Genomic DNA, 25490 nt, shown 5'->3' on the forward strand with positions numbered 1-25490 from the left:
CACAGCGAGATTCCGTCTCAAAAAACAAAACAAAACAAAAAAAAGAGTGAGCCAGCCTTTAGAGGCCATGTGGTCTATTCTTGAATAGAAAATGTTCCAGGAAAGCAAAGATTCCAATGCCTGTGATGAATTCTGAACCATTTGAAACCCAGGCTCCTCATCTATATAGAGAGAACAATGCTCTCTCCTGAGAAAGCATTTCAGAAGGACGAAAAAGGATCCACATGAGAGCAGCTGAAAACTACAAGGGACCTGCAATTATAAGATTTTTTCTATATCTTTGTTTCAAGGAATGTCAGCATTCTAAATATTGCACTTCATTCCACATCACCTTTCAGGAGCAAATCATAACGATCAAAACTATCAGCAGAATCCCTACCAGCTCAGTCACCGCGTGCTTCTTCTCCCTGCATGAGAATTCCTGCAGAACGATGGGACCATCCAAGAATGGCTCCCTGCCATCATGTGCCCATACTCCTTCCCCAGGGAGCTATTCCTGTACTCATGGGGCATGGGAAACCTGTATAACGCCACCAGAAAGTCCTTGTTTGACTTACACACTTCCCAGAAGGGCTGATTTTATCCAGAATCCAACTGTGTCAAACACTAAACCTAAGAAATCATCAAGAAACCAAGGAAATGTAAGGCCATCTCCTGCCCGGGTGCATGGTTACTAGGGAAGAAAGAGAAAATGAGACATGAAAGGAAACTTTTAAGATATTCAGACCATCACTGGATGATTCCAGGAACCCATTACAGATCATTGCTGTTCCTAATAACAGGAAAGAAATTCTAAAATTCCAACAGGCATGGTGAGTCCGCTTGCATGAAATCAAAATAATAATCCATCACTATCTTCAAAAGGATGAAAGAAAAACTCTACTTCCTCTTAATTTGTGTACAAATAACTTAAGTGAGAAAATCTTAATGTCTGGACTGTGATATAAATAGCAAAATAACCCCAAGCTTTCCAATTAAAAGATATAGATGGGCTGAGTGGATTTAAAACAAGAAAAACCAACTATATGCTGCCTACAAAAAACTCACTTCAGCCGTAAAGACACACATAGACTAAATGTGAAGGGATGGAAAAACAGGTTCCACATTAATGAAACTCAAAAGTGAGCAAGAGTAGCTATATTTATTTCAGACCAATCACAATTTAAGTCAAAAACTGTAAAAAGGAGACAAAAAGGTAATTATGTAATAAAGAGATCAACATAGCAAGAGGATATAACAATTACGAGTATATGTGCACCCAACAACAAAGCACCCAGATATATAAAGCAAATATTAGTAGATCTAAACAGAGAGAGAGGTCTGGCGTGGTGCCTCACACCTGTAATCCCAGCACTTTGGGGGGTGGAGGCAGGTGGATCACCTGAGGTCAGCAGTTCAAGACCAGCCTGGCCAACATGGTGAAACCCTGTCTCTACTAATACAAAAAATGAGCCCAGCATGGTGGCACATGCCTGTAATCCCAGCTACTTGGGAGGCTGAGGCAGGAAAATCACTTGAACTCAGGAGGTGGAGGTTGCAATGAGTTGAGATTGCACCTCTGCACTTCAGCCTAGGCAACAAGAGCAAAACTCCTTCTCAAATATACACACACACACACACATACACACACACACACACATATATATATATATATATATATAGAGAGAGAGAGAGAGAGAGAGAGAGAGAGAGAGACTAACACAACAATAGTAGGGACTTTAAAACCCCACTGTCAGCACTGGAGATCATCTAGACAGAAAATAACAACAAAATATCAAGTTGAAAGTACAGTGTAGACCAAATGGACCTAACAGACATTTACAGAACATTTCATCCAACAGATACAAAATGCACATTCTTCTCCCCAGCACATGGAACATTCTCTAGAATCAACCACATGCTAGGCTACAAAAAAAGTCTCAATACATTTTTTAAAATTGAAATAACATCTAGGATATTCTCAGACTGTAACAGAATAAAGCTATATATCAACAACAAGGAACAGTACTTCTCAAAAGAAGACATTTATGCAGCCAGTAGACACATGAAAAAATGCTCATAATCACTCGCCATCAGAGAAATGCAAATCAAAACCACAATGAGATACCATCTCACACCAGTTAGAATGGCGATCATTAAAAAGTCAGGAAACAACAGGTACTGGAGAGGATGTGGAGAAATAGGAAAACTTTTACACTGTTAGTGGGACTGTCAACTAGTTCAACCATTGTGGAAGACAGTGTGGCTATTCCTCAAGGATCTAGAACTAGAAATACCATTTGACCCAGCCATCCCATTACTGGGTATGTACCCAAAGGTTTATAAATCATGCTGCTATAAAGACACATGCACACGTATGTTTATTGCGGCACTATTCACAATAGCAAAGACTTGGAACCAACCCAAATGTCCATCAATGACAGACTGGATTAAGAAAATGTGGCACATATACACCATGGCATACTATACAGCCATAAAAAAGATTAGTTAATGTCCTTTGTAGGGATATGGATGCAGCTGGAAACCATCATTCTCAGCATACTATCACAAGGACAGAAAATCAAACACCACATGTTCTCATTCATACGTGGGAAATGAATAGTGAGATCACTTGGACACAGGAAGGAGAACATCACACACCGGGGCCTGTTGTGGGGTGAGGGGAGGGGGAAAGGATAGCATTACAAGATATACCTAATGTAAATGACGAGTTAATGGGTGCAGCACGCCAACTTGGAACATGTATACATATGTAACAAACCTGCACATTGTGCACATGTACCCTAGAACATAAAGTTTAATAAACAAACAAACAAACAGAAAACAAATCAACAACAAGGAGAACTTTCAAAACTGTATAAATACATAGAAATTAAACAATATGCCCTTGAATAGCCAATGGGTCAATGAAGAAATTAAGAAGGAAATTTAAAAATTTCTTGAAATAATTGAAAACGGAAACACAACATATCAAAGCCTATGGTATACAGCAAAAGGAGTATTAAGAGGAAAGTTTATAACAATAAACTCCTACCTTTAAAAAACAGATTTAAAATAAACAACCTAACAATGAACTGCAATGAGCTAGAAGAGCAAGAACAAATCAAATCCAAAAGTGGTAGAAGAAAAGAAATAACAAAGATCAAAGAGGAAGTAAATCATATTGAAACTAACAAATATGAAAGATGAAGAAAAAAATGTTGGTTTTTTGAAAAGATAAATAAAATAGTCAAACCATTAGCTACACTAAGAAAAAACAGAAATCCCAAATAAATAAAATTAGAAACAGAAAAGGAGAATTACATTTGATACCACAGAAATACAAGGGATCATTAGAGACTATTTTTAACAACTGCATGTCAACAGATTGGAAAACCTAGAGGAAATGGATCAATTCCTGGACATGTACAACTTATCAAGATGGAACCAAGAAGAAACGGAAATCCTAAACAGACCAATAACGAGTAACATGTATGACTATGTAATAATAAAAAGTCTCCCAACAAAGAAAATCCCAGAACCAGGTGGCTTCATAGCTGAATTCTACACATTTTTATTTCAATTCTTCTCAAACTATTCCAAAAATATTGAAGGGGAGGGAATTCTGCCAAGTTGATTCTTCAAGGCCAGCAGTACCCTGATACCAAAATAAGACAAGGACACAATAAAAAGAGAAAACTATACGGCACTACCCCTGATGAACACAGATGCAAAAATCCTCCACAAAATACTAACAAACTGAATCCAACAGGAAGTCAAAAAGATTATACACCATGATCAAGTGGGATTTACCCCAGGATGCAAGGATTGCTCAATAAACACAAATCAATAGACACACTACATCACATCAACAGAATTAAGGACAAAAACCATATCATTTCGATAGACACAGAAAAAGCATTTGATAAAATTCAATGCTGCTTCATGATAAAAACTCTCAACAAACTAGGCACTGAAGGAAACATACCTCAACACAATAAAGGCCATATGTGACAAACCCACAGCTAACATAATGGTGAATGGGGAAACACTAAGAGCTTTTTCTCTGACATCTGTAACAAGACAAGGACGCCCACTTGTGCCACTCCTATCCAACACAGCACTGAACGTCCTAGTCAAGAGCAGTTAGGCAAGAGAAAGAAATCAAGGGCACCCAAAGTGGAAAGGAGGAACTCTAATTGTCTGTTTTCAGACAATATGCTCTTATATATTAAAAAAAAAAAAAAGACTCCAGCAAAAATCCCTTTGAACGGATAAACAAATTCAGTAAAGTTACAGAATACAAAATAAACATATAAAACTCAGTAACATTTCTACAGACTAACAATGAGCCAGTGGAAAAAGAAATCAAGAAAGCAATCCAATTTAGCTACAAAAATATCAAATAAAACTAAAAATACCTCAGAAGAAGTCTAACCAAGAGGGTTGAAGATCTCTATGAGGAAAATGATATTCTACCCTCTGAAGGTAGAACAGTGGAATCTAGAGACAGGAAAGGGCGGCGGGAGGGCAGAAAGGGAGAGGTTGGCTAATGGATCCAAAACTACATCTAGATAGTAAAAATGAGGTTTAGTGTGCTATAGCCTTGTAGGGTGACTATAGTTTATAATTTATTGTATATTGTCAAGCAGCTCGAAGAGAGGATTTTAAATATTCCCAGCATTCAGAAATCACAAATGTCTGAGAAGATGGACACGCTAATTACCCTCATTTGCTAATTACACATGATAAACATGTATTGAAATATCACACTGTATCCCATGGATAAGTACCATAACGTGTCCATTAAAAATAATACTTGTTAAAAACCCAAGGGCCATTTCTCATTTGTCCTATGTCAATGTCGTGGTCCATTGGTGGAGACCTAGCCATTTGCAAGTAAGACTATAGTCACTTGAGCTGAAAGGAAATGAATCGTCACAAAAACTACCACTGGCACCAAGTCTTCTTTCCAGAATTTCCTGCCCACAGCACTGCCACAGTCACTGTGGGCAGGAAAGACACACTAGCAACCAAGTTTCAACCCCAGCACAGTGGATGCTTTTATTTCTCTGGTTTGGAATAAGTGTGTGTTCATAACTTACATTTACTCCAACTGTCCCCTTGCTTAAATAGCTTAAATGGTTCCTTAAGGATGACTTCCTGTTACTAAACTCCAACAGCTTCTGAGCATCCATTATATTCTCCAAAGTCAATAAAAAGAGAAAAAGTGTTGAAAGCCTGATAATGTTCACTTAAGAATCCAGCACGATGTACCGCTTGAAATGGCCACTCCCCCTTGTTCCTTTACATGACTTTTAAAGTAACCCCAGTTATTACACATAATTGAAGCCATAATTTCTGCAATACCATTAGGTCCACAGAGGGGGGGCCAGGGGACTTCAAAGTCTGTCTCTGAATTTTTTTTAAAAAAGGAAAGCTTATGAGAATAGGTAATGAAAATAAATATTCACACAACTCGAAACAGGGGATGGTGACACATAAAGCTCCAGCCTGGCACAGGTGTCCAGCCAGTGAGGGTGGGGACACAGACTCGTACGGTCCCCACAATCCCCCAGAAGTGCCACAGACATGTGGGTGGCCTGATGCAGAGCCAGGCTCCGAATTCCAGGAGTTGTCTGGCTCTTGTGCACCCCATGTGGTCCACAGTGCACGACGATGCCCCACGTCACCAGTCCCGATGCAGAGCACCAGAATGCGCTGTGTCACGAACCCCCGCTGCAGAGCATAGCCTGACGGTGCCAGCCCAGCCTCCTACACACACTGGCCACCAAGGCACTGCCCTCCAGGAAGGAGGACCCCAGAGGTCGCAGCAGGGTGAGGTTCGGCTCTTCATCATCCCCGAGCAGAGGGGAAAGTCCCAGCAGACATTTGGGGAGCCTCTACAGGTGGCTCTGGGACTCTGAGCAGAGGTTCAAAGATGTCCCCAGATACGCCAGACTCAACCCTAAAACAGGCCATTCTTCCAGATATGCCCAGACTGGAACCTATAGAGGCCATCCTTCCTAGCTTTCCTCTGGAAAAGCAGGCTTAAAAGAGTATCGACTACAAGGGGCCACCAGGAAGAAGGAAGTCCTATCTTTAAAAAAAGAAAGAATTTTTTTAAAAAAGAGGCACTGAGGCTCTGACCCATCTGAGCACAGAGTACGTGCTTGGCAGCATCTGTCAGAGCAGAGCAAGCACACACATGCTCTCCATACCCTGTGCTCCCGGGCCCCGTGGTCCCCGCACCCATGCTCCCCGCACCCGTGCTCCCCACCCCTGTGCTCCGGGCACCCGTGCTCCCTGCACCCGTCCTCCCCACACCCATGCTCCCCACACCTATCTGTGCTCCCCATGCCTATGCTCCCTGCACCCGTGCTCCCCGCACTGTGTTCCCTGCGCCCATGTCTGCTCCTCGAGCTCTCTTCCACTGATTTCCTCTGTACGTCCCTTTTGATAGTCACTGTCACCTCGAATCACCTGGCTAAATGGAGGTAAAGAAAAAGTCTAGAGTAGCACTTTGGAGGACAGAGTGGAAGTGGCTGTTTACCAAGCAGGGCTATGAGATGAGCGCATCTGATCCCCATTAATCCTGACGGTCAGTTGATTAGCCCTGTTCAGAAGCTGGGAACACTGAGGTGCAGAGGGACGGGCTTGCTTACCCGGACGATGCTGACAGTGTGGGCCCAGCCCAGTCCCACAGCCACCAGGAGGAGGCTTCTGAGTGGGCAGGCGCGGAGGTGCATCCCAGAGAACGCTTGGGACCCTGGCACAGACTCCTCAGGAAGGAAACAGAGAAAGGTCCACAGAGACTCAAGCAGTACAGAAGAAGCAGTCACCCACAAGTTAAAAATAGATGTTTGTGCTTTATCGTCCCAGCGTGCTAAAAATCCAACCCGCTCACCTGGCCTGACATGAGCCCGGCCTCCTTCAGCACTGGGCTAAGCGAGAGCCACACCTGCCCCTCTCCCGACAATAGCAGGCTCGGCAGCTATTCTTCAATGTACTTGACACCCTTCCGTGAGGATTAAGCTACACTCTGTCGACACTGGGTAAGTTTAATCCCGACACAGCTAACCGTGTCGATCTGCAGTGAACAAACAACTTACTTTGGATGATTCTGTCACTGACAAAGACCCTGAATCTCACAGCAAAGCTTAGTGACACGACTTACCTTTCTGTTTTCATTTCAGGTACACTGGCCCATAAGATCTAGTTTACCTGCTGATAATGCCTTGGAAAGACCACCAGGGGGCCCCACACCATTTCCAGCTTCATAGGGATGTGAATTTCCCTTTGATGACAAAGATGATGGGGAAATAAAACAAGGATCCAAAACAGATGCCTGTGTGTTTCCTGGGAGTGATAAGGCCAGGAACTGCCGCTCTGTGTCAGGTGAGGGAGTAACAGAGAGAATGGCACCAACTCCTGAGACAGGACCTGAGCATGGTGCAGCCACCGCCTGTGGCCATGGAAATTCCAGGGAATGCAGGCCCCAGTTGTATGGTACAGCCACCATCTGCAACTACAGAAATTCCAGGGAACGCAGACCCTCAGACACATGGTACAGCCACCATCTATGGCCACGGAAATTCCAGGGAATGTAGACCCTCAGTCACATGGTACAGCCACCATATATGGCCATTGAAATTCCAAGGAATGCAGACCCCAGTCACATGGTGCAGCCACAGCCTGCAGCCACAGAAATTCTGGGGAACGCAGACCCCAGTCGCATGGTACAGCCACCACCTATGGCCATGGAAATTCCAGAGAACACAGACCCTCATTCACATGGTACAGCCACCACCTATGGCCACGGAAATTCCAGGGAACATAGACACCAGTTGCGTGATGCAGACACCACCTGTAGCCACAGAAATTCTGGGGAACGCAGACTCCAGTCGCATGGTGCAGCCACCACCTTTGGCCATGGAAATTCTGGGGAATGCAGGCCCCAGTCTCTAAAGTGTTATTTGTTTTATGAACTTCACTGCAGTGAACGTGGAAGAGTTTCTCTCTGTGCGGAGCTCAGTATCCAGAAAGAAAGTCAGCCCTAGGAATGCCTTCCTCCTTTTCAGAGCTCAGCGCCCAGGGCTGACGCCCTTGGGAGGGGTCCTTGTTTGGCAACTGTGCCTGTTGAGGGTTCCCCAACACTCACTGTGCACCTCCTAGGAGCGGAGGCTACAACAGGGAGCCAGAGACTAAGCTCTGCTCAGACAACACTGAGCTGATGGCCTTCCACTCTAAGTTCAACAGGGACCCAGACATCAAGCTCTGCTCAGACAACAGTGAGCTGATGGCCCTCCACTGTAAGTTCCAACTGCACGGAGTGTGTATTCCATGAATGCTTGTTAAATGAATGATTCATATAATAAGGTCGTCTGTGCTGACCTTTGCTGATCTGCTGACTGTGGGTTTCAGAGCATAGACCTCATTCCTGGAGCAGCCAGTTCTTCCCAGAGCGACGGCTGCTGGAGGACAAAGCCCAGGGCTTCAGTCCTGCAGCAACGTGCTCAGGACCCTGCACTGGGCATGCTGGGGGCCTCTCCAGCAGGAGATCCCCAGTCCTGACCTTGCAATACCAGTGAACCCCAGGGGAGTCCCAAGTGCTCAAAATCAAGTAAATGTCCATTGTGATTTAACATATCCATTTTAGAAGAAAGGGCAGATTGCCACCTCCCTCCTCAAACTAGGGACCATAGATCAATCCATGGCCCTAACTGAGGCTCTGCCTTAAATCCTGCTAAAACTACCAGCCAAACACTCAAATTTACATTAGAGTTAAAGGAAAAGAAAAAACTAAACCCCTGTAAGAAATGGTCAAGTAACCTGTGATACATCAACCCAAAGATTAAACATTAAAACAATGAAGTAGCAAGATATTAAAAGAATAGAAATTCTATGTACATCATGGCTCAAGGTTCTAAAATTACACAGAGACAAAGACTGGAATGGAAGGGGGATAGGTTTACAGATACATTTTTTATTTTTTAATTTTTAATATTACTTTTCTAATGTATGATTTGACTAACCAGATAGTTCAGCAAAAAAAAAAAAAAAAAAATCATTATGCCTATAGATAAATATGTAAAGAATCCTTCTCTCTGATGCCAATGGAATTAGTTTGGGTCTGGCCCATAGTCTTTAATCTTTTAATGAAGACACAAAAACAATCTTTCAAGCTATTAGAAAAAAAAAGATTTAAAACCAGGAGCCCAGAAGAAAAGGACCCGCTCTGTATCACAGCGTCTCTCCACACCTCTCCACCCGGGACAGCGCTCCCTCAGCATGCTCCTTATCAGCATGTAGCTACCAATATTGTGACATTATTACTGCAGAGTGAATGATGACTGGGGCATCTTAGCAGGATTTCTAGGGTGTTTCTTTCTGCATAGGTACCTCTTCTCCCTCCTACCCACAATTGACAAGTGCCCATCCACTCCAGCATTAGAGATGCCACTAAATGGGAATTTTTCGTGTTCCCTCCAGGTGAGCCTTCCCAGACTTTCCCTTTTTCAGGAGCTCCCCCTCCTCTTCATGTCTAGCCGTCTATCTGCTCTAACAGAGCCCACTACCCCTGTGTCTTTCCCAAAAATAGTGAGGGAACGATTATTGGAAACCATAGGAAATGATATGCATGTAGATGAAAACTTTACAACTTTCACAAATAATCACTCAAAATCATCCTTACACTAAAAATGCAACTATACAATTTCTAGAAGAAACTATGGAAGAAAAGCTATGTGCCTTTGGGTTTGGTAATGAATTTTAACAAATGACACACAAGGTTGATATACACAGAAGAAATGACAATGTGGATTTCTTAATATTTACAGTTTATACTCTGGAAAAGACCTTGTTAAGGGAACAAGAAGACAAGCCATATATTGAAAAAAACATTTGCAAAATACAGATCTGAGAAAGAACCTGTATTCAAAATATATACAAAATTCTTGAAACTAAACAGTAAGTTAAACAGCTCAGTTAAAAATGCACACAGATCTGAACAGACACCTCACCAAAGACGATCTATGGATGGCAAGTAAACATACAAAAAGATGCTCAACGTACTAGAGAATTGAAAACCACAATGAGATAGCACAGCTGGTCTATATCTGTTAGAACCGCTAAACTCTAAAAAAATGACAAATTGCTGGAGGAAAAACAAGAGCTCTTTTCATTGCTGGTGGAAGACAGTGTGTAAGACCAGAATATGCTACCCCAAAATATGATGGTAGGAAACCAGAATATGCTACCCCAAAATATGTCCCTTTGACATAAGAATTATTCTGAGCTGATTACTTTGAAAAAAATGCTAAAAAAGGAAGTTCTGAAAACAGAGTAGAAGTTACCCTTGTGTGAGGAAAATTTACATCTATAAAAGAAATCCCCATTTAAAAGATCTCTCTCTCTCTCTCTCTCTCTCTCTCTCTCTCTCTCTCTCTCTCTCTCTCTCTCTCTCTCTCTCTCTCTCTCGGCACCAACCAAGAAGATAAGGATTACTAAATTACTAAAGAGTCTTATCAACGCAGAACGCATGGAGTTAAGTCTGTGTAAGAAAACTTACCCTTGTCTACTGTGCTTTTGCTTGTTACCTCCCCACTACTGAGCCTCAAATCTTCTTTAAGTTGAAGAGAGCATTTACACTTGAATTGAAAGCCACCTGCTGGGGATTTACTCATTTTTCCCTGAGTATCTCCCATGTATCCATAAGGTATACATGTTTTTAAACTTGTCTACTTTTTTCTCATTTTAATCTATAATTTGTTACAGAGGGTCCCATCTAAGAATTCCGTAAAAGTAGAGAGAAAATTATTTTTCCTCCCCTATTACAAGTTGGGTAGTTTTTCCCAAAGCTAAACAAGTCTCACCTTACAATCCAAAAATCACATTCATAAGTATTTTGATAGCTACTTTGATATTATTTCCAAACAAAAGTTACCATGCAATTATGTACAGAAGCCCTATTTATAATGACCAAAGGAAAAAAAGGAATCAGAAAGTCTTACAACAGATGACTGTGTGGGAACCCACTCAGACATCAAGAGTTGTCTTAGGGGCCGGGCGCGGTGGCTCAAGCCTGTAATCCCAGCACTTTGGGAGGCCGAGGCAGGTGGATCACGAGGTCAGGAGATCGAGACCATACTGGCTAACATGATGAAACCTCGTCTCTACTAAAAAAAAAAAAAATACAAAAAAAATTAGCCGGGTGTAGTGGCGAGCACCTGTAGTCCCAGCTACTCAGGAGGCTGAGGCAGAAGAATGGCATAAACCTGGGAGGTGGAGCTTGCAGTGAGCCAAGATCATGCCACTGCACTCCAGCCTGGGCAACAGAGCAAGACTCTGTCTCAAAAAAAAAAAAAAAAAAAAAAAAAGAGTTGTTATAAAGATTATTTAAATGAAAACATTTGAGATACCGAAGATAAAGAAAGAAATCTTACCAGAACTTACTTTATCTAATTATAGCAGAGCTCCCAGAAAATACAGCTGCCATTAACCCCATCCAAGGAGTTTCTTTCAAATTCAGCTGCCAGGAAGACAGCCTACTCATTCCCATTAGCACTGATAAATGAAAATGAAATCGTAAGCTTCCAAATGACTGAACAGACCCACTCTTGGCTGAGGGGATCCCAGAGTGACTTTCAAAACTGAGTTCTCATATTTACAGAGGGTCCCATCTTAGAATTCTGTAAAGGTAGAGAGAAAATTATTTTTCTTCCCCTATTACAAGTTGGGCAGGATGGGATGACAGGGGTCAGATACACCTCGTTATACCCCCTCCTTTGCTAACCATGATGAGGCTTTCTTCCCTAAGGATTTAACAGAAACAAGCCTTTCAAAAGACTCCACCACTGATTTCAACCAACTGCCTGAAGCTGCCTCTCCTCTCTTGCCTGATAAGAGACCACCCATGACGGAGAGGTTCTGACAGCATACACAGGATGCACAGAGTGAATTTTCATATCCTCTGCTTCATCTTTTAATGTCAGAGGGCTGAAAACTCCACCCTGGGATCATGCTAACACTGCTATTTTTTTGTACATTGGACCCATGAAGGAGCAAGAAACTCAATTGCGCATGCATGCATTTCTCCTTTCAGAAATATGCATGACTCCTCCTAGAGCTTATTAAATATGTGTATTTGGCCACGCCACTCAGTATAAATTACTATTTCCTTTACCTCTCCCTTGAAGTGTCCGTTTCTGACTTCTGGCTGGAGGTTATGCTTCCTAGCCTGTCAGAACTATCCTGCAGGCTGCAACCCTTTATAGGAGATAAATCTCTCACTGGGTGCAGTGGCTCATGCCTATAATCAAAGCACTTTGGGAAGCCGAGGCGGGTGGATCACGTGAGACCAAGAGATCGAGACCATCCTGGCCAACATGGTGAAACCCCGTCTCTACTAAAAATACAAAAATTAGCTGAGTATGGTGGCGCATGCCTGCAGTCCCTGCTACTAGGGAGGATGAGGCGGGATAATCGCTTGAACCTGGGAGGTGCAGCCTGCAGTGAGCCAAGATCACTCCACTGTACTCCAGCCTTGGCAACAAGAGTGAAACTCTGACTCAGAAAAACAAAAATATAATGAAATCTCTCCGAATTTATGAAGCTCATCATTCTTCATTTGACAGCATTTAAAAGTTCAAAAAGACCTTCCATACTCTCCCACAGAAGCCCTAGAAATCTTCATTTTGTTAATCATTTTGGATGCCTGAGAACTTGTAATCCAATGAGTAGAAATGTTGGTACCCCATTTATGGCTGTCATCCTGCCAGCTCTCAGGAGTTTGCATAAGTCTAAATCTGCAAGGGTGTCATCCCATAAGAACCCTTGTCTCTTTCTCTGTTGCCTTTGCCCACTGGCTCTGGCAACAGGGGTCTTTCTCCTTGGCTATCTTTGGATATGGGGGCTCCATCTTCTGAGCCACCTTACGAAATGCCTTTTGCATGCATGGCTAAGTCATCAAAAAGTCTACAGTTTGAGTAACAATTTTGAGTGAGTACTCTCTGAAGCTGGGTTGGAATCTCAGGCTTCTTTGTCTGAAAGGTAACTCTTGGGCTAGAAGTTTCTTATCCTAGCTTTGGTTTTGAGGCCTCTCTGTTCTCCTGTTGGGTTGGAAGTTATTCCTGGCTTTTTGTTTTAGGTGTCTCTGTGATCTTGCTCTTGCTCCTTTCATGGGAACTTCTCAGTTGACTAAATTCTCCCTTCTCAAACCTCTGCTGACTGTGTGTTCTACCAATATGAACTAATTCTATCTACTTCCTTTCCTGTTTGCATGACTTTACCAAGAATTATTTAGAACTTTAATGTTTCTTTTGAGAAAATTTTGATCTTCCAAATTGCCTCCTTTAGACCTTTCCTTTCCTAATTGAGTCTCTCAACTCCCTATAATCACTGAAACTTTAGGCACCCCACTCCATGCCTTGGAGGCTGTCAATGTGCTCAAGGATCTGCAAAAGCAAACACCTGAGGCTGAAAAATAAAATAGAAAAAAAAACTCACAAAATTTAATTCTCAGCTTCATAAGATTATATGTCAAAAGAAAATCTTGAAAATCTTAAAAATCTCCAAAAATATTGGTGAGAAAAAACTTTAGCCCTCATATGAAGAAGATAAAAACTTGTTCCATTTTCCAGAAACACAGTTATAATACAAACATCAAATGGGGTAAAGACAAAAACAAAGTCTTCCATATAAACTAGTGAATTTTGTATTATTGTAATCACATTAGTCAGTGTTCCCCAGAAAGGCACAATCCGTAGGATATATGTAGATAGACAGATGTAGAAGGTTCACATAATTATGGAGGCAGAGAAAGTCCACGATAGGCTGTCTCCAAGTTGGGGAACCAGGAAAGCTGGTAGCAATGCTCAGTCCATGTCCAAAGGACTCAGAATCAGTTAAGCCAATGGTATAACTCTCATTCTGAGGCCAAAGGCCTGAGACCCTGAAGTTCTGATGTCAAAGGCAAGAGAAGGATGCTTCAGTTTCAGAAGGAGATAATTCATCTTTCCTCTTCCTTTTTGTTCTATCTGGGCTCTCAAGCAATTGGATGCTGCCTGTATTAGTCCATTTTTGTACTGCTAGGAAGAAGTACCTGAGTCTGAGCAATTTATAAAGAACAAAGAGGTTTTTTTTTTTTTTTTTTTGTTTTTTTTTTTTTTGAGACGGAGTCTCACTCTGTCGCCCAGGCTGGAGTGCAGTGGTTCAATCTCCTCTCACTGCAAGCTCTGCCGCCTCCTGGGTTAACGTCATTCTGCTGCCTCAGCCTCCCTAGAAGCTGGGACTACAGGCGCCCACCACCACGCCTGGCTAATTTTTTGTGTTTTCAGTAGAGACGGGGTTTCACCGTGTTCACCAGGATGGTCTTGATCTCCTGACCTTGTGATCCCCCCACCTCGGCCTCCCAAAGTGCTGGGATTACAGGTGTGAGCCACCGTGCCCGGCCAACAAACAAGTTTCTATTCTCCTTGAGTGCTTACAAGAAGCTAATATTATACTTACTAGATAATTAGAATCAAACCTATAAGCTTTAAGATTTTAAGTCGTCATTCTTATGAAAAACATTATTTCCCTTTTTTTATGATGAAAAGATATACATCTATTTAGAATCAGTCAGCTGGACTCAGTTTAGATTATCCCAAGTTTGTTGGCAACATCCAAAGCACTGTAATCAGGAGCCAGTCGAACATATGCCTTCTTCTCTCCATCAGACCGAATCAGGATGTTGACCATGGCCACATCCACATCCCAGAGCTTCTTCACAGTCTGTTTGATCCGGTGCTCTTTGGCTTTAACATTGACAGTGAACACAAGCGTGTTGTTGTCTTCTATCTTCTTCATGGCTGACTCAGTGGTCAGTGGAAACTTGATGACAGCATGGTGGTCAAGCTTGTTTCTCTGGGGGGCACTCTTCCCAGGATATCTGGGCTGCCTCCGGAGTCGCAGTGTCTTGGGATGCTGGAAGGTGGAGGAGGTGCAGATCTTCTTTTCTGGGGGGTTGTGGACACATTTCAACACTGCCTTCCTGGCTTTTAAAGCCTTTGCTTTGGCTTCGGCTTTAGGAGGGGCAGGAGCTTCCTTCTTCACTTTTGGTGCCATCTTGTGAAAAGCGAAAAACATTATTTCATTAATAAGTTTTTTACAGTAAATCTGCCTAATAGTAGTTTCCAAAATACTTTTGGTAATTTTTAACCTTAAAGTTAAGCTAAGTAAAATATTTCCATTAAATATCTAGATCATTTATCAATAAGATAAAATACTAAAACATTAATTACTGAACATAAGTAATTCAAGTTTATATACTTTTGGCTTCTTATTTTTACAGAGAAACTAGATATTTTGGCCTGTTAATAAACATGTTTTTGCCTACCACACTGAGAAACTGAGACGGAGCGACACTCATTCTCAAAAAAAAAAAAGAAAGAAAAAAAAGAAATCTCTTTCTCTTAAGCTAACTCTTGTTTTTTTTGTTTTTTTTTTTTGTTCTTTTTTGTATTTTTTTGAGACAGAGTCTCGCTCTGTCACCCAGGCTGGAGTGCAGTGGTGCAATCTCAGCTCACTGCAAGCTCTGCCTCCTGGGTGGATGCCATTCTCCTGCCTCAGCCTCCCCAGTAGCTAGGACTACAGGTGCCCGCCACCACGCCGGCTAATTTCTTGTACTTTTTAGTAGAAATGGGGCTTCACCGTGTTAGCCAGGGTGGTCTTGGTCTCCTGACCTCGTGATCCGCCCATCTCAGCCTCCCAAAGTGCTGGAATTACAGGAATGAGCCACCACGCCCAGCCTCCAAATCTTTTTTTTTTTTAGACGGAGTCGCGCTCTGTCGCCCAGGCTGGAGTGCAGTGGCCGGATCTCAGCTTACTGCAAGCTCCGCCTCCTGGGTTTACACCATTCTCCTGCCTCAGCCTCCCGAGTAGCTGGGACTACAGGCGCCTGCCACCTTGCCTGGCTAGTTTTTTGCATTTTTTTTTTTAGTAGAGACGGGGTTTCACCGTGTTAGCCAGGATGGTCTCGATCTCCTGACCTCGTGATCCACCCGTCTGGGCCTCCCAAAGTGTTGGGATTACAGGTTTGAGCCACCGTGCCTGGCAAACTCTTAAGCTATCTCTAACTCACAACAATTTAGTAGATTATGTTTTTGTAAACAGAAATGGAGGATTTATCTTTTTTCCCCACCTGATTTCTCTAGAATTTTGAAATTCTTACTGAATACTCTTACTTTTATGAAAATATAGTTGTTAGCAAAAGTCCAGTAAGTATCTGTTCACCTTGTAACAGGACAGAATTGGAAACTTTGGCTATATTATCAAGGCTTTTACTGAAATATCATATTTAGGAAGTGTACCTCAGACCAGTTATGACAAGCAATTGTAAGGAACTAAGGTTGACTTGTATGGAGCCAATGCTTACAAAGCACTCTGAGAAAAGCCAGTCTGATACCTGGATTTTGGGGTTCACAACCTTACAGATTAGTAAGAAAGGTCATTTCCTTGTAGGCCCAGGAATTTGGGGCTATTTTGAGCGCCTGAAGCAGAGAGGAATTCACATAAAGCTATAAGGACTGCAGCTGAAATTTGATAGTATGTTCTTGGCTTGGCTTTTAGCTTCAATAAGGCCTTTAAAAGTCCAACCTGAGATTCTGTATGAAAACTTGCAGCAACGAAGCTTGAAAGCACCTATGTGGTCAGCTCTTGTTCTTGCTGCACTTACATAAATGATCAGGCAAAATCTAACAAAGCTAGACTTATTTTTGAAACAAGAATAATCTTACTCTGATTATCTATGATCAAAAATGATGGTTACTACAGAGATAAATTTTGTTTCAATGGAAAACTATAAGTCGGATGGGCATGATGGCACATGCCTATAATTCCAGCACTTTGGGAGGCCAGGAGTTCAAGACCAGCCTGGGCAACATGGTGAAACCTCGTGTCTACTAAAAATAAAAAAATTAGACGGGCATGATGGCATGTGCCTATAGTCCTAGCTAATCAGGAGGCTGAGGAGGGAGGATCACTTGCACCCAGAAGGCAGAGGTTACAGTGAGCTGAGATTGCACCTTTGCACTGCAGCCTGGGAGACAGAACCAGACCCTGTCTCAAAAAAAAACTTCTTTGAGGAAAACTAAACGTAATGTAAATGACAAGTAGATGGGTGCAACAAACCAACATGGCACATGTATACCTACGTAACAAACCTGCACGTTGTGCACATGTACCCTAGAACTTAAAGTATAATAAAAAATTTAAATAAATAAAAGGAAATCTATAGCCCTTGAGGGTTATCAGATTCTAGTCTAGTTTCTTGTCTTTGGGCTAGTTTTACCTGTTTGTAAACTGGATCCTGTCATCTGATGAATTTTGTCCTACAATGATATTTGCGGAATAAGAAGCCAAATATTGTCTCTCCTGTTAATGTATCTATTGTCAGTTAATTTGAAGGTCTCCAACCCTGGAAAAAAGTTAGAAGAGGAAGGTTTTGCTCCCCCAAATGCATAACCAAATTGTGGAATATTCATACAATGGAATACTATTTAGCCATAGAAAGGAACAAGCTATCAACTCACACAAAGACATGAGTGAATCTTGTATGCACATTGCTAAGTGGAAGAAGACAGTCTGAGGAGAATACACAGTGTGACTTCATTTAATGAGACACTGCAGAAGGCAGACTACACAGATGGGAAGCCATTGGCTCCATGGGTTGGGGGGTTGAAGCATTCCATATGAAACTTTAATAGTGGATACCTGCCACTACACATTTGTCAAAACATGCAGAATTTTACAGCCAAATGGGTGTAATAGAGCCAAACTCTATTCAAATTAAATAAAATTATTCAGGATGTGGAGTATCCCAACGCAGAATACATCATGTGAAGAAATTATGCTACAAATTACTATGGTTTGGATGTGGTTTGTCCCCGAAAAAACTTGTGTTGAAATTTGACCCCCAGTGTGGCAGTGTGGGGCGGTGGGGCCCAGTGGAAGGTGGTTGGGTCATGGGGATGGAACCCTCATGAATAGGTTAATGTCCTCCATGGGGGTGAGTGAGTTCTGCTCTCACAGGAATGGATTAATTCCTGCAGGAGTAGGTAGTTAAAAAGAGTCTGGCTTCCTTGGCCTTCCTCCTGCTGTCGCTCTTGCTATGTGATCTCTGGTGCACCCTCTGCTCCCCTTCCACTTTCCACCATGAGGTGAAAAAGACTGTGACTCTACCAGATGCAACTGCCCAATCTCAGACATTCCAGCCACCAGTATTGTGAACCAAATGGACCTTTTTTACTTATAAATTACCCAGCCTCAGGTATTCTGTTACAGAAGCACAAAACGGACTAAGACACAAACGTAGGAAAAAACTCAATGAAGGTGTAGGGAAAATGGTGTTGACCTAAGTCACTTCAAAAATGAATAGAATCTGTAGACTGAAGACACGTGAACTATACTTCACCACTGGATTCCATTTTATAAAGTTCTTTCCAACGGGGTAATTGTGAACAACTGTAAAACCACAGTATCTGTATCTGGAATGAAACAATAACTTATATAAGTTGCAGATGGTAGCAACCCGGTCTCTCACTGTTGAAGTGGGAGGTTACAAATTAGCAAAGGGAGAAGGCTAGAATGATTCATGTGATAGTACATCAGAGGTGGAGACATCAACATAAACTTACATTTGGTTTAATGTAGATACATACAGTTCCATATAGAAACCTTTATAATTAGGTATGTATAGGTCTGTTAGATATACACATATACTTCCTAGCATTGCTAAGGAGGGACAAGATACAATGTGCTCGTTCAGCAGTCAGATATAAGTTTTCCTACCATTCTCAAAGGAATCAGGCTCTTTGAAGAAATGTCTGGTACTAGAACTGGGACAGTAAATATATGAACCAGGATAATCTTGAAGTATCAGAAAGTAAGTATGTACGAAAAAAATTAAAATATGTAATAAAAATAAAAATTAATTCTTTTGTTAAAAGAAAAACAGGAGCCAATAAAAAGAGCTACCCATGACCAACACAGGAATGAATTGTGCAACATAATGCTGTAGTGCTGAATAGTAACTAAAGCTTTAAGTAATTATCTAGGTGTCTGTGTTTGTATACATAGGTGAATAAGCAAATGGAGTTGAATAGAAATCTCCTTTGCAAAACAACTCCAAATAATTGAGGTAGACAGCCAGCCATCAAGAAGGTGGAGCTCCTCACTCTGTAAGTGTGGGCTCCGCATAATGACTTGCTCCAAAAGAACACGTGCAGTATGGGCAAGGAGGAAAATAATGTCACAGTGGAGAAACCTGACAAACTAGCTCCGCCAAACGATCCAAGTGAACATCAAAGGCAACAGTTCACCTTGAGAAAATGAAGTGACAAGAGTAGCACTTCACCTCTGTGATCTACTTCTTCCAGACCCAGAACCCCAGTCTAATTATAAGAAAAATTCCATGTTTAATCACAATGGGGGACATTCTACAAAATTCCTGACCAATCCTCCTCAATACTGTCAAGGTCATCATGAGATGGAAAGCCGGACACACTGTCACATCCAGGAGCTGCCTATGTGATGATTACATGTCATGCAGGATCCTGGATGGGTCAGGGTAAGATGGAACTAAGGGAATCCTAATGAAATATGAATTTTAGTTAATAATAGTCTATCAGTATTTGTTCATTAACTGTGACACATTATGTAAGATATTAATAAGCCATGTGAGACACACTGACAGAAGATGTTAATAAGAGAGGAAAGTAGGTTGAAGCTACAAGGGAAATCTCTGCATTTTTTCTTTTTTGCAATTTCTGTGTAAGTCAAAGCTGCTATAAAATATAACTATATTTAAAACATTGTTATATTTTTCAAACATTTCCCTAATTATTTATACCATGAATCACTGGTAATTGACATTGTTAACTAGTCCTGTTTTTTGAAAAACAGCATTTATGACACAAAAAAATTAAACAATGCAGACTGATATATAAATCAAAATAAATGTTCTTTACATGTTTTCTGTTACAGTGGTAACACATATGTGTAAACTTATTTATCATATTTTTTTCTTGTGCTGTGGTTGTATCCTGGGTTCATTCTCCAAAATGCTGTTCACCTTAGACCAGGAAAAAAAATAACCTACCAGACTCTCTTTCAATTCATGACTAAATATTTTCAAAAGAGTGACTTTGTAAAAATATGTTCCAATGGCAAATTGATTCATTGTGACTGGATCACTTCTTCCAAAGACTTCTTGTCTTTATTTTGTTCCATGCCTACCTTTTAGCCATAATACAACAGAATCAAATATTGGCCACTGGGAAAAAATATTCAAAGAAAGAAAGAATGTGAACAGAACTTGTGACCATGAAGATTCAATGTTTTACCACAAAACTTTCTAAAAACAAAAGAGTGTAAAAGGATATTCAAAGTCAATTTCCTCAATGAGGCTTTGCAGAAAATGGGGAAACTAGAGAAAAAAAATTGCAGGACGTTCTACGGGTGATTTTAGATGTTCCTATGTTTTATGGAAAAAAAATACTTTACCTTTTAAAGAATCACAAAGAAGTATTAGAAACCAAAACTCTGGAATGTTTCCAAATTTAGTGGAACCTCTATGTAGTTATGTCTATATAGCTAGTCATGAAGTTGATGTTTTTAAAAATCCGTGCCTTGTGTAATAAAATACACAATGAATACTTAATGCTCATAGGAAAACATGTTAGACTTTGTGAAAGGAAAATCAACCTTGGGGACCCAAAATCACTAAGCTAAAGGGAAAGTCAAGCTGGGGCTGCTGACGGCAAACCCACCTCCCATTCTGTCCAAAGTCACCCGTCTGCTCACCGAGAGAAATGCGTATCTGAGTGCCTCATCGGAAGAGGGTAACCGGCAACTCGAAAGAATGAAACCATTTGTCTCTTACCTACCTATGACCTGGAAGCTCCCTGTCTGGCCTTCTCTTCAAGTTGTCTCACCTTTCTGGACTGAACCAAGGTACATCTTTCACATATTGATTGATGTCTCATGTCTCCCTAAAGTGTGTAAAACCAAGCTGGGCCCCCAACCACCTTAGGCCTGTGTTGTCAGGACCTCCTGCGGAGGCATCACAGGTGCATCCTCAAACTTGGCAAAATAAACTTTCTAAAAAATATGAGACCTGTCTCAGATTTTCAGGGTTCACACATGTAATGTAGGATGTCAATGTTTATAAAACAGACATTATTCTATCTACTATTAAAATATGCTGCCAATTAACCTTAGACTTTCTCAACAAAATAAAAAATTTTCATGAGGTACAAATATTTAGACTTAAATAATGTTGCAAGTTTTAATATGCCTACTTTTCAATTTTTCAATACCATTTTCACTACTTTAACACTGTAAGAAAAATGAGTAATGAAAATATGAATAAAAGTGTTTACAGGGGGTGCACATGTTTCCTCCAGCCTCCGCCCATCCCCAGCTTTCATCCCAACTGTCCTGAGGTGGCTCTAAGTATTTCTCCTTTCTCTATACCAAGATCTCCCAGCTGAAGCAAACCCAAATCTTACCATATGTTATGACACGCTATGATGATGAGTAACCAAAGCCTCGAGGAAGGGATCCTTTTGTAAAACAAGACTTGTAGAACATAATGTGTGAAGTAAAGCCCATGGCAGAGCTCCCTCTTTAGCACACGGGGGCAGACAGGAAGCTTTTGCCTCACCTTCCTCATTGGGCCACAGCCACGTCTCCCCAGGTCAGTCTTGAGGACAACAAAACTCTGGTCTTCACTGTGGACACACTACCAGGTGCTCCAAAGCCATGGCCTCTCCTCAGGTGGGCCCTGAGGAGAACAAAGCTCTGATTCTAATCCTAACCCCAGTCCTGTCTCTAGACTTTGACCCTGACCCTAAACCCTGATCCCTACCCTGGTCCCTAATTCTGACCCTGACTTTGACCCTGACGCTGACCTTGACCCTGACCATGACCCCACCTCTAACCATACTTCTGACCCTGACTCTGACCCAGACCCTAATCCTAACCCTAACCCTACTATTATCTTTACAATCTATCTCTAATCTTACCCCCTACTGCTAAATAGCTGTGCCCAAAAGCACTTTTTAAATTATTTAACTTCTTTTCCTTGAATTCTCTAAGGACATCCTAAAGGAGATGTCATTATGTATTTTGCAGTCCCTCTGAGTGGTATGGCCTCAGATAGGAAGTTCTAATACTTTGCAAGACATAAAAAGTTTGGAGATTGTTAGGGGTTGTTAGGGATGCATGTTGGCATTCACGATAGTCATTGGTGCTGTTCTCCAAATATTTTCAGTTCAGGTTTTATGAATGTATTCTGACTATTCCAACCCATCTACTTAAATTTTTGCATGACCACATAGCTTTTTTTTTTTTTTTTGCCGATGGAGGTGAGAAGAAATAACATGTGAGTTTTTCAGGAGAAATCTCTAAGAACAGAGTTCCATTCAGCATGCTTTTTTCTCTTTTCTATAGCAATATTTTTAGCAATATTAATAGCTTCAAAAACTAACTTAGCTATTAGGTTTTTTAAAATGTCCTTTGTCTTCCAGTTTGTAAGCCACACTGATCAGGACTACAGAGTTGAATTATTAGAAGTGATAAAGGAAACATAATGCTTATCTTTCAAAAACATGAATTACCTGTTTAATGGGCAAAAACAAGTTTTGTTCTATTCATCAGGTAATAAACAAAACTTTACACAAAAAGTGAGGGTCAGGGAATGTACAGAACACACAACTGACTTCATGGCAGGAAGATTCTTAGCGCTAATTCAATGTTACTACTCATTAGCTGCAAAATATAATTGTATTTGAAATTTTCATCATGGACACTAACCATCATTATGGACACAGGATGGCCATTGACCAATGAGAAAAGATGGTGGTCATAACAACCAGCAGTGCCCATGGCACATCTGCCAGTGTGCAGTGACTATCAGCTCCGACTGATCTGGATGTCTTAACGGCTTCATCTGTGAGTGACAGGATTGCCTTGTGTCAATGGCTCTCAAACCTGGGTGCTTGCTTGAATCTCTTAAAGAACTTTCAAAAATATGTTCATCGCTAATTCACAATTATACTGTTTAGGAATTATGAATCTGGGTGCTCCTGTATTGGGTGCATATATATTTAGGATAGTTAGCTCTTCTTTTTTTTTTTTTTTTTTTTTTTTTTTGAGACGGAGTCTCGCTCTGTCACCCAGGCTGGAGTACAGTGGCCGGATCTCAGCTCACTGCAAGCTCCGCCTCCCGGGTTTACGCCATTCTCCTGCCTCAGCCTCCCGAGTAGCTGGGACTACAGGCGCCCGCCACCTCGCACGGCTAGATTTTTGTAGATTTTTTTAGTAGAGATGGGGTTTCACCGTGTTAGCCAGGATGGTCTCGATCTCCTGACCTCGTGATCCGCCCGTCTCGGCCTCCCAAAGTGCTGGGATTACAGGCTTGAGCCACCGCGCCCGGCCAGTTAGCTCTTCTTGTTGAATTGATCCTTTTACTATTATGTAATGGCCTTGTCTCTTTTGATCTTTGTTGGTTTAAAGTTTGTTTTATCAGAGACTAGGATTGCAACCCCTGCCTTTTTTTGTTTTCCTTTTGCTTGGTAGATCTTCCTCCATCCCTTTATTCTTAGCCTATGTGTGTCTCTGCATGTAAGATGGGTCTCCTGAATACAGTACACTGGTGAGTCTTGATTCTTTATCCAATTTGCCAGTCTATGTCTTTTAATTGGAGCATTTAGCCCATTTACATTTAAGGTTGATATTGTTATGTCTGAATTTGATCCTGTCATTGTGATGTTAGCTGGTTATTTTGCTTGTTAGTTGATGCAGTTTCTTCCTAGCATCGATGGTCTTTACATTTTGGCATGTTTTTGCAGTGTCTGGTACTGGTTGTTCCTTTCCATGTTTAGTGCTTCCTTCAGGAGCTCTTGTAGGGCAGGCCTGGTGATGACAAAATCTCTCAGCATTTGCTTGTCTGTAAAGGATTTTATTTCTCCTTCACTTATGATGCTTAGTTTAGCTGGATATGAAATTCTGGGTTGAAAATTCTTTTCTTTAAGAATGTTGAATATTGGCCCCCACTCTCTTCTGGCTTGTAGTGTTTCTGCCAAGAGATCTGCTGTTAGTGTGATGGGCTTCCCTTGGTGGGTAACTCGACCTTTCTCTGGCTGCCCTTAACATTTTTTCCTTCATTTCCACTTTGATGAATCTGACAATTATGTGTCTTGGAGTTGCTCTTCTTGAGGAGTATCTTTGTGGTGTCCTCTGTATTTCCTGAATTTGAATGTTGTTGTGCCTTGCTAGGTTGGGGAAGTTCTCCTGGATGATATCCTGAAGAGTGTTTTCCAACTTGGTTCCATTCTCCCTGTCACTTTCAGGTATACCAATCAGATGTAGATTTGGTCTTTTCACATAGTCCCATATTTCTTAGAGGCTTTGTTCATTTCTTTTTACTCTTTTTTCTCTGAACTTCTCTTCTCACTTCATTTCATTCATTTGATCTTTATTCGCTGATATGCTTTCTTCTAGTTGATCAAATCGGTTACTGAAGCTTGTGCATTTGTCACGTAGTTCTCATGCCATGGTTTTTAGCTCTATGAGGTCATTTAAGAACATCTCTACACTGGTTATTCTAGTTAGCCATTTGTCTAATCTTTTTTCAAGGCTGTTAGCTTCTTTGTGATGGGTTTGAACTTCCTCCTTTAGCTTGGAGAAGTTTGATCGTCTGAAGCCTTCTTCTCTCAACTCATCAAAGTCATTCTCCACCCAGCTTTGTTCTGTTGCTGGCAAGGAGCTGCGTTCCTTTGGAGGGGGAGAGGAGGCACTCTGGTTTTTAGAATTTTCAAATTTTCTGCTCTGTTTTTTCTGCATCTTTGTGGTTTTATCTACCTTTGGTCTTTGATGATGGTGACATACAGATAGGGTTTTAGTGTGGATGTCCTTTTTGTTTGTTATTTTTCCTTCTAACAGTCAGGACCCTCAGCTGCAGGTCTGTTGGAGTTTGCTGGAGGTCAACTCCAGACCCTGTTTGCCTGGGTATCAGAAGCAGAGGCTGTAGATGAATGAATATGGCTGAACAGCAAATGTTGCTGCCTGATCATTTCTCTGGAAGCTTCATCTCAGTGGGGTACCCGACCATGTGAGGTGTCAGTCTCCCCCTACTGGGGGGTGTCTCCCGGTTAGGCTGCTCAGGAGTCAGGGACCCACTTGAGGAGGCAGTCTGTCCATTCTCAGATCTCAAACTTTGTGCTGGAAGAACCACTACTCTCTTCAAAGCCGTCAGACAGGGACATTTACATCTGCAGAGGTTTCTGCTGCCTTTTGTTTGGCTATGCCCTGTCCCCAGAGGTGGAGTCTACAGAGGCAGGCAGGCCTCCTTGAGCTGAAGTGGGCTCCATCCAGTTCGAGCTTCCTGGCTGCTTTGTTTTACCTACTCAAGCCTCAGCAATGGTGGGTGCCCCTCCCCCAGCCTCGCTGCCGCCTTGCAGTTAGATCTC

General features: G+C 41.7%; 1 protein-coding gene across 2 annotated transcripts; it reads right to left on the reverse strand.

Annotated features, from left to right (window-relative positions):
• Positions 1–14569: 14569 nt before the first annotated feature.
• LOC117062918 (60S ribosomal protein L23a-like) lies at positions 14570–21806 on the reverse strand. 2 transcript variants are annotated; one of them, XM_033176779.1, is made up of 2 exons: positions 21683–21806; positions 14570–15084 (listed from the first exon to the last, which is right to left on the reverse strand). In XM_033176779.1, the coding sequence occupies exons 1-2, from the start codon at positions 21689–21691 to the stop codon at positions 14614–14616; spliced, it is 480 nt and encodes a 159-aa protein (XP_033032670.1). In that variant the 5' UTR covers positions 21692–21806; the 3' UTR covers positions 14570–14613. The 2 variants fall into 2 exon arrangements, with proteins under 2 accessions (XP_033032670.1, XP_033032671.1); XM_033176780.1 differs by lacking the exon at positions 21683–21806 and adding an exon at positions 20904–21249.
• Between the last annotated feature and the right edge of the window lie 3684 nt (positions 21807–25490).

The sequence above is a fragment of the Trachypithecus francoisi genome, unplaced genomic scaffold, assembly GCF_009764315.1.
Source record: "Trachypithecus francoisi isolate TF-2019V2 unplaced genomic scaffold, Tfra_2.0 Lachesis_group17, whole genome shotgun sequence".
NCBI classification, from domain to species: Eukaryota; Metazoa; Chordata; class Mammalia; order Primates; family Cercopithecidae; genus Trachypithecus; species Trachypithecus francoisi.